The sequence below is a fragment of the Cheilinus undulatus genome, linkage group 21 (genome assembly GCF_018320785.1).
Source record: "Cheilinus undulatus linkage group 21, ASM1832078v1, whole genome shotgun sequence".
Taxonomy (NCBI): domain Eukaryota; kingdom Metazoa; phylum Chordata; class Actinopteri; order Labriformes; family Labridae; genus Cheilinus; species Cheilinus undulatus.
This window is the reverse complement of record NC_054885.1, coordinates 115,757-129,171: the sequence shown is the minus strand read 5'-3', so window position 1 is coordinate 129,171 and position 13,415 is coordinate 115,757. Positions and strand designations below refer to the sequence as shown.

At 40.4% G+C, this 13,415-nt stretch overlaps 1 protein-coding gene across 1 annotated transcript; it reads right to left on the bottom strand.

The window, feature by feature from the left end:
• Nucleotides 1-4,474: 4,474 nt before the first annotated feature.
• syngr1a (synaptogyrin 1a) lies at nt 4,475-9,417 on the bottom strand. Its single transcript, XM_041778379.1, has 4 exons — nt 9,162-9,417; nt 6,190-6,427; nt 5,825-5,970; nt 4,475-4,653 (listed from the first exon to the last, which is right to left on the bottom strand). Exons 1-4 carry the CDS (start codon nt 9,261-9,263, stop codon nt 4,564-4,566), a joined length of 576 nt encoding a protein of 191 aa, XP_041634313.1. The 5' UTR covers nt 9,264-9,417; the 3' UTR covers nt 4,475-4,563.
• Nucleotides 9,418-13,415: the final 3,998 nt, after the last annotated feature.

The window sequence follows — 13,415 nt, the reverse complement described above, 5'->3', positions numbered from 1 at the left end:
GCAGTGATGCTTTGCTCCTATCAAAAGTTATTCCAGAATAAGACATCCTGTAAATATCCACAGCTGCTTAATGCACTTGCATACATCTTAGAGACCTGTGGGTGGTACCGCTGGAAAGCTTGTGGCCGCAAATGGGGGGTAGACAACTATGCTTTGCTGAGGCTTCGCTCCTATCAAGAATTATTCAAGAATCAGACATCCCATGGTGGTTTTCATCTGGTGTCCTAAACCCCTCCCCTGATTTGACACATTTTCAGTGTTTCATTTTCTAACTGGGAAGTGTGATTGTAATTTGCATACCCAAAGCTAACTCTGTTTACAATTTTCCAGTTTGAAAACTAAGCATTAATCCATGAAGAGCTAGATGTTTTCAGAATATTTATTCATCTAATGAATACTAAACCACACCAAAAATTTGATCAATTTTTCATCCTCCAGCACTACAACAAAGTCTAAATGTACTACTAAGCCTCTTTCTTTATTTGTTTTTTGTGTCCATCTTAGCTTGAGCATAAGCTGGAAAGTTCTCCCTCTGGCGACAGCTAGTGTTGCTAATAGGCCAGCATATGCTGGCTAAATAGCTATTGTTGCTTACATGCTAACAGTTTGATTGCAGTGCTGGTTTCTAACATATTACTGGGTCATTGGCCCCACTTGCCTTGCGAAGCATCATTGGGTCGTCAAACTGGAACAGTTTTTATTTACTTGTTTTTTAGCGTCCTTGAATGTAACATGATGTCCTTGAACAGGTCATGATGCTCTCGAATGAATCAGGATGACTGGATCAGTAGCTATTGAGACATCTCACAATCAGAAGGTTGTGGGTTCGATCCCCAGTTCCAGAAGTCATATGTCCATGTGTCCTTGATCAGACTCTAGGCCCCAGTCTGCTCCCACTGCTGTCAGTGGGGTGAAAATGGGTATGAATGGAAAAAGTTAATACTGAAAGACAATTCTTCATAGAAATCTCTGCCATCCGTTGGTGAATGGGTGAGAATGGTATGAATGTCTTTGAACACATCAAGATATTTTAACAATTACAGGACTTAAAACGCCTATCTATAAACACGCCCATTTATTCCTCAGTGGGCAGGGCCTCTTCAAGAGCACCCTGTGAGTTTGGGTCGACGTAGTCCTGATCAAATGTTACCGAGTCAGCTCCAAGTTTGAACCTGTAGACAGCCAAAAGACACTGGGCAGCCTGCAAACACAAAAAGATTCAGAATGATTTAACTTTATTTACACAGCCCCATGAAGGCAGAAATAACAACTATAAATTTACTGACAAAGGCTCACACCTTCAAAACAGAAACAACTACAACACACATATTTATAATCTGTTATTTACATTAACAATTTAAACACAGCTTGAGAATTGAATTAACAATACAAACACAGATTTTATAGTTTGAAAATATTAACAATAAAACAGTTTTATAATCTATATCATAACAAAACAACATAAACTCTAATTTTGAACAGATATTACCAAACTTAACAATTTAAACAGATCTACATTAAAAACATTAACAATATAAACACATAGATGTATTGAGAGGGTCTCAGTGCAGAAACAGTTCAGTTTTAGTTACACAGCTTTTTAATTGTGATCTAGCTGGTAAATGATTCTTTCAAGTTTACAACAATCTAACTGTTTTGTAGGGCTTCATCAGAGACAACAGTTTGAAATGAAGACCCAGATATATGATGGTCAGGGCCTTTGGTTCTGTCCATGTTCTCCAGGGCTCATCTCAATCAGGGTCACTGGGATCTGGAGTTGATTCCAGCTGTCATTGGTGGAGAAGTGGGGTGTAAACTTTGGATTTTTACCTACAAGAGAAAGGGCTGATCCAAAGAGACAAATCGATAGAACATGTAATCGGACTGTGGAACAAAGCTGGAGTGAACAGAGAGCCCACTGGTCCATGACAACATGGAAACTCTAAATGTTGTAATTATAATGTGTATTTTTCCATGAAGAATTTCAGAAAATGTTTTACATGAAGTTAACTTTGTTGTTTTAAGTTTCATTTAGTACAATATTGTGGCCTATCTGAATTGTTATTCCTTATTTTACTTTGAAAATATGGTGTTTAATTTTGAAGTCACTCAGGAAATATCGCTGAGCTGCTTAGGCATGACTCTCAGCAGATTCACACCAGCAAGCATGAACTCTTATTAACAGGTGAAAGTTTGTGATGGACTTGAATTTATTTCATATAGCATGCAGCCAATGTGATAAATTATGTATTTTATTGTCATTATTTTATCTGTTTTACTTTGTGCAGGGTGTTTTATTTAAATACTGTGCACATTATCATGTTTATCACTTTACTTATATTCTTTAGTTTTCACAGTGGATTTGGACGTGGTTAGGAGGACAAGCTTCCAAAAAACCTGTTGCAAGAAATCCACTTCTGTCTGGAAGTGCTTAAAAGACTTATATGAACTACACAATTTCCAAATTAAAATATTTTCATATTAGTTTATTAGAATTATAAACAAAACGAATACAGTCTCTAACAGGGTGAGGTTTCTCCTGGTCTGAAGAAAAAAATGACTGAAATTTTTGAGGGTTCTCACTCTTACTGCTCACAGAGGCAGCTGAGGGAATCAACTCAGTGCACTGCCAGGTGTGTGTGTGGCTGATTGCCACTGATTGAGGCCAGGTGTGGCAAACTTAAATATACTCTCAGGCTGCAGCATTCTGCACTGACTCATTATCTCACCATCAGAAGTAGTGAGAGCATCTCTCTGCATTTTCTTGGCTTCCATGAATGTTAGCGAACCAAAACACTGCTTGAGACTCCTTGTGTTTTCCCCTGATTCAAATATCTAAAGGTTGATGCTGGATTTCTTTGTCCAGCCTTTTTGTTTTTTCATAACACCAGTCTGGTGGCATTCATTTTCCTAAGATTGTCTCCCAGCCTCCCCAAGAATTTTAGTTTTGTTTTCCGCTGCTCGGCAGCAGTGGTTTAGTTGCTCATTTTTTGAGTATTATTTAAAACAGGAGCTTTTGGTTTGGGTTTCTCCCATTTTGTTTCAGTTTGTTCCCCTCTTCCAATAATCGTTAGCGATTTTAGTGGTTATCCCTTTAGGGGTAACTTTAAGACACCCAGGCCTCCGTTTGCATCCCACCTTTACCCATCCTGACAGAAATTAAGAAAATTTAAGTAGAGGAAAATAAACCTTAACACCTGTATAGTTGCTAAACTCTAAAGAGTTTTAAGGGTTTGCTGCCATCTAGAGGTGAGGGGGCTGAATGTAACATCTTACTACTAAAGTTGCTGGTCCATCTGGTTGTCTGTAGGTCTATATTTGCATGCCACACCATTGCACCAATTGTCCTTGATACCACTCAGAAGACTTATGGGGTGCACTGGGTTGAAACTGGGGCCATAGAAACATAAATGTGCAAAGACTTTCCATAAAGTTCCCAAATGTTACTCTGAGTCATCATTCAGGTACTCCTGCTGCATTCATTTACCTCAGAAGTCAGATGCTGGAGCTGGAAATGAGGTCTCACCCGAGTTGAATATGTTCCGTTTGCTACAAGCTTGTCAGAGTAAGAGACAGAGCCTGAAAACTACTGGACTTTGCTAAAATATGCCCACAAGAAAATGTATTTGGATGAGATAATACATCTGCTCCACAATCCCCAGTTAAAGAAAGCGCTCTTTAAAGCACTTCTGCTCATAATAAGCTAGATAATACAGGACAATGTGACACGCTGCTGTTAGAATCATTCTCTGAGCAATCACAGTTTAACTGTTGTTTTGTCAGCTGTAGTCACCAGTGCTGTGTAAACATGTTGGAGTCAGGGTCTGCCTCCATGTAGCCGGCATCACATGGAAGGTGAATCAGTATAGTTTCTTCTATTGTGCTTGACTATGCTCATCACTGTGCTTTAAAGAAAGAAGTTTGGTGGATAAAGACTAAAAGAACATACATCATCAGTGTTAAAAGACCGCTGCTGTTTAAACATTTCAGTAGTAAAATCTCAAATATTATTGGTTGGCAAGCATAATAAATAGAACTGACTGATGGCCAATCACTTCTTGTTTTTAATATAATATTCTTACTCATGGCTGTGCAGTATCCAATTGATTATCTATGGATTGGTTTGAATCTAATTGATATGATTTTATGGTTAGGGTTCTTTTATTATAGCACACTGAATATTTAGTTTGAATTCAATTTTCCACTGAAAACAACAGAAGCAACATTATTCCTCCATCCAAAACCACAGCCTCTGTAAACGGCATAAGAAGACGTTCAGTGAACGACTTTATTCACAGGTCATTACATCATGGTAATCAATTAAAATGAATGATAACATAACAAAATGATAATAATAATAATGATAACAATAATAATAATAATAATAATAATAATAATAATGCAACTGTGGACAATAAGGCACTTTACATCATAGGCACATAAGTCAGCCAATCAGGGTCCAATACATATTGAAGAAAACCCATGAGGCACAGGAATGCTTGTCTCTGATAGGCTAAGGGAGAAAGGTGAAGGGTTTTTGCATTTTCATTTGTGAAGTGTGTCTCAAGCGATTGGAGGGCTGAAAAGTTTGTTGTACTCCTCTTCAAATGAGACTCTTTTCAGACGTTCCATGGACAGCACAGTGAGACCGCCCTACACAACACACACAACCAAACACGAGAAGGACAGAACACAAGACCAGCCACAGAACAACCGACAAAAATGACGAGATCGACCACAGAACAAGTGACCAACACAACAACAACAGGAGGAAATAAAACATAAAGAAGAAAAAGCACACAGAGAGCAGAGGAGACGGTTATTGATATGAACTGGTAATTTTTGAATAAAGATTGATTGGTTTATTGGTTGATTGACTGATTGGTTGATTGATTGATGACACAGTTGTGTTTGTTCAGCTGTTGTGTTTGCCTGTTTCTTAAAGACTAAATCATTTTATGTTCTGATGCTCAACTTAATCACCCTGCTCTTTTCCAGTTTAATTGTTCCTTTCCGCTCCAGCAGGTGCCAGTAATGAATCTCTTCACTTGGAGAACAAAAAAGGAAGAAAAAGAAAATCTAGCTGCAGGAAAAGGAGGTCTGTGTCTGCCTTCAACAGTCAAACAGTGTGCTAAGCTAATGGTTGGTGCTAGTATCATCATCCACTCCCTTTGACTCTGTGGCTGTTGTATATTAGGTCCAGCTTTACTGAAGGAACTAGCTACAGGCTACAGGTGGTTCTAAAATGGTGTAGTGAGGTTCACTGCTGGGCTGACAGATAGGAATTTATACAACCATGCTACCAGAACATTTTAAGATACAGGGCAAGTATTAATGAGGGCAATTTGCATGAATATGAATATGGTTTCCCTGGAGATTTTGGCTCAAACTTAAGTGTGTGTTTGGCAAAAGAGTTTGAAAAACCACTGGGCTAGAGCAACCATCCAAATGTAATAAAATTCTACCACAGCTCATAGACAGTAACATTTACAGCACTGAAAACACTATTTTAGCTCTTAAACTCTGTGATTACAGTAAGTAAAAAAAAAAAAAAAAAAAAAAAAAAAATAGAAAAGACAGGCAGCAAATAAGTAATAAAAGTAATTAAAAAACCCTCAGCCAATTTAAGTTTACATTTATGTTGGGAAATAATCAGTCACAAGATGAGAATAAAGCACAATCACAGCACATCTTGGATGTTATATGGATTTATGGTGTCCATAAAGGTAGAATAAAAGTGTAAACTCTATCCACATTACACTACATGTTTATAAAACCACCAGGGGGCAGCAAAGATCCATGTCTCAGTGCTGCTTGTACATACCCAGGAAAAAACAGAGAAAAAGCAGAAGACAATTGCAGCTCTTGCAGCATCGGCTCCTTCATTTAGAGGGTTATCCTCTACTTTAGAAACCTGCCACTGATTGGCCAGAAAACAGAAACCCAGGAACCAGACCACGGACCAGACAGCTGCAGAAAAAGCAAAGGAAACTTGAGATTACTAATCTGGTCAATATCATTGTTAGAACATCAATATAATTCTGATAAATATCATTAGTAACCATGGTTACTAATCTGGTCAGTATTATTGTTAGATCATGAATATAGATCAGATAAATATTATTGGTAACCATGGTGACTAATCTGGTCAAAATTATTTGTCAATTGGTAAATAACAGCAGATTTTACCTGAGACAGCAATATCTGCCATGACTGCCTTCTTTCTGTCCTTCACCCCACTTATCTGAGGAAAGTAGACATCCAGTGCAAGGAAAGCACTGCTGCAGAGAAAACAAAGCGTTCCCATGGCAACGGCATAGTTGCAGACGTTCTGGTTGCGGTTAAAAATACAGAACTCTTCGACCTCCTCAGGACGGTTAGTATAACCCTCATTAGCAACACAGCCGAGGATCACGATGGAGAACAACTGAAACACACAGGAGACAGAAGCTAGCTCAGTGCTAACAGACCCATTCATTTTCAGTAGAGGAAGCTACATGCTATCTCTGACGTCAGGTCAGGACTCGTGACACTCCTGGTTTAAATCAACCAAAATGAAATCAGTGCAAATCTGTAATAACCGTATTCACTAAAATGCTTAAAAGGTTTCAAACACAAAAACTATCAAATATGACAATCATAAATCACACAATTAAATACACATGAATTTAAAATCAATAAATTTAGTATTATTACAGGAGGGCTGGAGGGAAGAAACAGCTTGGAAAAGTGGCGCCATCTAGGGAGAACTCTGTGAGGCTGAAGTACAGAGCCTTTAAATCTCCATCCCTTCAAAACAAGTGTGTGCTCTAAGAACCGACCAGTCAGGAGAGCTGCAGTCTGACACAGTGAGTTCTTGTTCGAGGAGTCTGGTGTTGAGCCTCAGGAATGTTAACACCAGTCTCATGACCCACACACTCAAACTCTAACATTATGTACAAAACAACGAAACATGAGCCTCTAAAGAGGATTTACTAGCCTTTACCCTAGCCACAGAGCTGTAAACAGTACTGTCTAACCACAGAGCTGTAAACAGTACTGTCTAACCACAGAGCTGTAAACAGTACCATCTAACTACAGAGCTGTAAACAGTACCGTCTAGCTACAGAGCTGTAAACAGTACTGTCTAACCACAGAGCTGTAAACAGTACCGTCTAACCACAGAGCTGTAAACAGTACTGCCTAGCCACAGAGCTGTAAACAGTACCGTCTAACTACAGAGCTGTAAACAGTACCGCCTAACCACAGAGCTGTAAACAGTACTGCCTAGCCACAGAGCTGTAAACAGTACTGTCTAACCACAGAGCTGTAAACAGTACCGTCTAACCACAGAGCTGTAAACAGTACTGCCTAGCCACAGAGCTGTAAACAGTACCGTCTAACCACAGAGCTGTAAACAGTACTGCCTAGCCACAGAGCTGTAAACAGTACCGTCTAACCACAGAGCTGTAAACACTACTGCCTAGCCACAGAGCTGTAAACAGTACCGTCTAACCACAGAGCTGTAAACACTACTGCCTAGCCACAGAGCTGTAAACAGTACCGTCTAACCACAGAGCTGTAAACAGTACCGTCTAACCACAGAGCTGTAAACAGTACTGCCTAGCCACAGAGCTGTAAACAGTACCGTCTAACCACAGAGCTGTAAACAGTACCGTCTAACCACAGAGCTGTAAACACTACTGCCTAGCCACAGAGCTGTAAACAGTACCGTCTAACCACAGAGCTGTAAACAGTACCGTCTAACCACAGAGCTGTAAACAGTACTGCCTAGCCACAGAGCTGTAAACAGTACCGTCTAACTACAGAGCTGTAAACAGTACTGCCTAGCCACAGAGCTGTAAACAGTACCGTCTAACCACAGAGCTGTAAACAGTACCGTCTAACCACAGAGCTGTAAACAGTACTGCCTAGCCACAGAGCTGTAAACAGTACCGTCTAGCTACAGAGCTGTAAACAGTACCGTCTAACTACAGAGCTGTAAACAGTACTGCCTAGCCACAGAGCTGTAAACAGTACCGTCTAACTACAGAGCTGTAAACAGTACTGCCTAGCCACAGAGCTGTAAACAGTACCGTCTAACCACAGAGCTGTAAACAGTACTGCCTAACCACAGAGCTGTAAACAGTACTGCCTAACCACAGAGCTGTAAACAGTACCGTCTAACCACAGAGATGTAAACAGTACCGTCTAACCCTAACCCTGTTCCTGATTTCTTTTGTCTAACTGTTGTTAACCACATATTTACATGAATTTATCAGTTAAAATCTGACTTTTCTAAAATCTGAACCCAGGAAAGAGAGCACACTTTTATTTTAAATAATGTTATTTAAGCTAAGGTCAGTGAAACAACAATATTAAAGTCATTGATACAGTTTGATTATCTTCACCTTCATCAGAATGACTAAATTTTAACCTTTACTGTTTAAGTACACTGTACTTCACACTTCAACTTTAGCCAGTGTCAGATGGAATTTCACGCAGGTTAACCTACTTTACCAGGTTGATATCAGAATTTTTAATGTAAAATAAAAAACAGCTGACTAACACATGAACACCCTCAGAGGACATGTTCCTCAATTTACTATGAAAACAGGAAAGGGTTAGGAGAGGGTCATTTTCTCAAGATCTTCAATAATGGATCCTCTTTTTGCTAGGTTGTATGCTTTTTTATTTATTTATTTATTTATTTATTTATTAATAAAAAAAATTATTATAGGAAACTGGAGAGAGAAAATGAGCAAGGATGCATGTCCTCTTTGGGCTTCCTTTCCTTCAGGGTTAGGGTTCATGACATCTAGATGCACTGGAATGAATAGCTACCTACAAGAAAACAGAGTTAGCCATAAAGACATGAAAAAAGAACATTCTTGGATTAGCATTGGCCAGGACCATTAGCATTAAAGAGGTGGGCAGCTCTACCTGTCTCTACTCATGAATCTGTCCTCTTCTATGCATCTCAGTATTTCAGTGAGACAGCGTGATTCCCTGTTGTGTGGCGACCTGCTCCGCCCACTCACAGAACACCTGTCGTCACCTCACTGCCTCACCTGTGCTGCTTTAAACAGTGATCTTCATGTTTAATGTTAAGGCTCCTCTGCTCCATACTTCCTACAAGATGTGACATTATCATGACATCATCATGACATCATCAGACTCACCCAGCAAAGGATCCTCACCACTGTCTGAGGTTGTCTGAAGAAGGTCAGGGGGTCAAAAGCACCTCCCGCCTTTCCTGACCCATATGCCTGGAAACCATCCATCCAGACCACTTCCTGCTCAGCACACCAGTTTGGAACCCAGCTCAGACCACTTTGAACTGTCTTTGACCAGTTTGCAACTCAGCTCAGACCAGTTTGGACTGTCTCTGACCAGTTTGGAAAAAGCCTAAACCAGTTTGGATCATCTCAGACCAGTTCAGACCTGAGCTCTGACAAGTTTGGACCACAGCTCAGACTAGTATATATCGTCCCAGACAATTTTGGATCGTCTCACTCCAGTTGGGTTCGTCCCAGACCAGTTTCGTCCAGTTCAGCCCACCTTGATCCTTCCTTCCACCTCCAAGCTCAGTCAAGGCAGATGATGCTGGGAGTAATAAATCCCTGTAAATTCAGCCCACTTAAGTCCACTTGGATCCAGGATGGTCCAGAGCAGTCCAGTGTGGTCCTGTATGGTCCAGTATGGTCCAGCACTTCCCCTAGTATTGGTTTGTCTCCTGGTCTGCTGGTGGAAAAAGTAATCTGCTCTAATCCTTCTCATCCCCCTGTGACGAGGAGCATTTGTTCACCCTCAGTGAAGTCTCACAGGCTTAAGACAGCCCCTAACCAAATCAGCCAATCACATGCAAGTATGTGTGTTAATCTTTGGACTTGAGTTGCTGTTCAAAGAGAAGGAGGACTGACCAGAGAGCATGAAGGGAAGTGCCTGACAGACTTTACTTAGGGTAAAAAAAAAAAAAAAAAAAAAAACCTTTCTTACTATTGGTCTTCCGTCACCTCTGTCCTAATTCCACTCCCTATTTTCCTTTATGTCTTTGTCTGACCTTGTCCTAGATCTTTGATTTCTCTTTCTTTCTTTGATTTTGAGATTATTTCATTAGGAAAAAGGTAATTTTTCAGGGGGCTTGTAAGAAATGATAAATCACTCCCCTGCTTCAATTGTTTAATATATAATTTTAATAATATATATAAATAAAAAACTGAAATATCACACTAACATCAGTATTCAGAGTCTTTCCAACAACTCTGTAAATGTAGCTCAGGTTCCTAACTTTCTCTCATCTTTTGCTGAGATGTTTCTACACTTTGTTTGGGGTCCACCAGTGCTAAATTAAAATAGGCATGTTTCTAAAGCCACGCCCCTCTCTATAGAAGGCCTCAAAGCTGACAACGATACCAGAGCAAAAACCAAGGGTCAAAGGTCAAAGTAGCTGCAGAGCTCAGAGACAGGATTGTTGACGGGCACAGATCCGGGGAAGGCTACAGAAACATTTCTGCTGCTCTGAAGGTTCCAGAGAGAACAGTGGCCCAAAAATACATGAAACCCCATTCAGTGTTTTCAAAAATTTCCATGTGAAAGCCCAGCAGGTCTTTCAAAGCAGATGCTTCAAGTGGTTTCCCAAAATTATAAAAATGAAACTTGTAATGACTTCTCCTGTCTCAAAATGATCCTACAGCTGAACAGAATCCTCACAGCAGCTCAGATATGTAAACCAGAGTTGTTTAGGATCACCTGAGGAACCAACCAGGGCTTCATTAGTCAGCAGGTTTACCTGAGCCTGAGCATAAAACACCAGAACTATGGGGGGTTTGTTACGTGTTAACCCTGAAATACACTAGATACATGTCCGTTCCATCAAGGCTGCGCTGCAGTTTGACTGCTCACCTGCCGTGCGTCAACACCTACTGACTGCGTTTGCAGTGCAGCATGGAGCAGCATCACAGGACTACTAGAGCCACCAGACCGAGGAGTTCCACAGTAGTTACAGAATCACACCTGGTCATACGAGTAGAAACTTCTGAAGTCCTATAAACACAACGCACATGAAGCTATTGTTCTGAACTGCAGGAGTAGGATGAACGTGCTTTGAGTTGTCTCTGGTTGGTCCTTTCATGTGGATGGTTCATACCTGCTGCAGAGGGCTCAAGACTGCGGGAGCAGAGATGTAAGTGCAGCAGTGCTGGTGGAAGCTCTCTCGCTGACTAAAAACTCAAACTTATCTGCTCTGTTTCCGTGTCGGAGCGGAGATGGACCAAACATGTATCCAGTGTATTTTAGGGGTTAGTCTGACTGCATGTCAGACTAACACCAAAGAATGACAAAGCCAATAGAATGGTCTAGAAAGTTTAGAGCAGAGATCATTGGTCTTCACAAACAAGGAACAGGATACAGAAAGATAGCAGAGGCTCTGAATGTTCTACAGACACTGCTGGAAGCAGGGTTCACAGAGTCAGAGCTCCAGGAACGGTGGTTCCACTACCAATGAAAATCGAGAAATCTGTGAGCGTGACGTAGAAAACATTTATTCAACTGTACAAAAGAACAAAAACTCAGATTTTTATAATCAAATCACTAAATATAGGGTTATTTTTTCATCAGAAAAGGAGAGTGATTTGTTTTCATCATGTTAAGAAATAATTTGATCACTGATTTTTTTTTTGTTATAAATATTGACCTTTAGAAAGATATGATTACATACCAAACAATTTAATTCTTTTTTCACTGTCTTTGTATATCTTTCTATGATTAAAATATTGATTACATTAATGATATTCTTATTTTTGTCTCCCCTGTATCCCCACTGACCTGATCACTATCACTACTGGCATGAAGAGTTCTGCTGGCACCCCTGACCCCATCCCATCAAACCTCCTGAAAAACTGTCTCCCAGCCATCTCTCCACTCGTCACCAGAATCATCAGCCTCCCTCAGCTCTGGTCTCGTTCCCCAATCCCTTAACCTTGCAGCCATTACCTCCATCCTGAAAAAACCTGGACTCAACCTTGATCACACTAACCTCCGGCCCATGTCCACCTCCCCCTTCTATCAAAAACTAGGAACCATGTACTGAACCTGGGGAGAGAGCCTTCTCCATAGCTGCCCCCTCCCTCTGGAGCTACCTCCATATCTAAGAGTGTACAGACTAACCCACATTCACATCACTGCCCAGAACTCACCTTCAGTCTGGCTTTTAATGTTGGATTCTGTCATCTCATCACAGTTAACCCTAACCCTAACCCTTATTATTGTATTATTGATATTTTTCATTTTGATTACTTGTTTCCCCTCCATTTCTCTATGACTTAGATGTTTTTGGCTCTTTAAATTACCAAGTGTATAAACATGAGTTCACTGATAGAGTTGTCTATCCTCCATTGGTTATTGATTATGGATGATTTATTATGGATTATTTTTATTGGTTATTGATTGTGCTAGTCAATAGATATTAAAAATGTGGTTTGTGTCTTTTTTAAATCTTTAGTTTTACTCTTGTCTTTCATCATTTTTCAGGGTTCACATGTAAAAGAGCTGATTCAGTTCTACTGTTGAGATGAAGGTGATGGTTTCTATGGTAACAAACCATTATGTTGGTGGTAATGATTGTTTCTACGGTAACCCTAACCCTATGTGATGGTAGCATGTTAAGGGTTGTGTGACGGCGCCATCTGATGCTGTTTTTCTGCCATTGCATGCAGCTTCTTTAGCTCCGCCCACCAGTCACTAAGAAGACGCCAGCGTGGTCGAAGTAGGAAGTCATTCAGGAGAACGGCAAGACATGCCCCAAGACCAGGCCCTGCCCAAAACACCTGTGGGTGAAACAACCAGTCAGAGCAGATTGTGAGGATGACACAACATGTGTGCGAGGGTGTGTAAGTGGGTTTCCTGACCCAGTGGTGTTCGAAGTGAAGTGTGACAAGCGCTGGTCCAAACGAACGAGCTGGATTCATCCCACATCCTGTCACACCCACCTATGAGAGCGAGAGATGGAATAACAAGTGGGTGTGGCCATTTTGACAGAAAATACTAGATGTAAAATGTAATAAGGCCACCAGTAGAACCTGAGGCTTATTGTTGACTTTAATTCTCAGTTTCATCACAAGGTGGTACTACTATGTTTATTTTATCTAACAAACATTTTAAAAGAATAATTACTGAATGTTGTTAATGTGATTTAACTGAAATGGCTCTGTCAAAGGCAAACCAAATATCTTTATTTAGAATGACCTGATGGATCACAGAAGCAGTTCTTTAGGGCAATCCAGGGCTCCTGAATTAGATTTTGTGTCCATAAATCATACAATGATGGGCTACCACCATCCTCATCTTTGACTGTGTGGCCCTCAGTTAAGTAGCCCCCCCCCCCCGAAATAATCTGATCCAGGTACTGAAGCTGTCCCGTTGAACCTTGTGGAAAA

Excerpts from the sequence above, each read along its gene's own strand:
- syngr1a (XM_041778379.1), bottom strand. The coding sequence starts at position 9,263 with ATGGATGGTTTCCAGGCATATGGGTCAGGAAAGGCGGGAGGTGCTTTT. Across the intron at positions 6,428-9,161 it reads TGGTGAGGATCCTTTGCTGG|TTGTTCTCCATCGTGATCCT; the intron begins GTGAGTCTGATG and ends TGTGTGTTTCAG. Across the intron at positions 5,971-6,189 it reads GGCAGATATTGCTGTCTCAG|CTGTCTGGTCCGTGGTCTGG; the intron begins GTAAAATCTGCT and ends CTTTTTCTGCAG.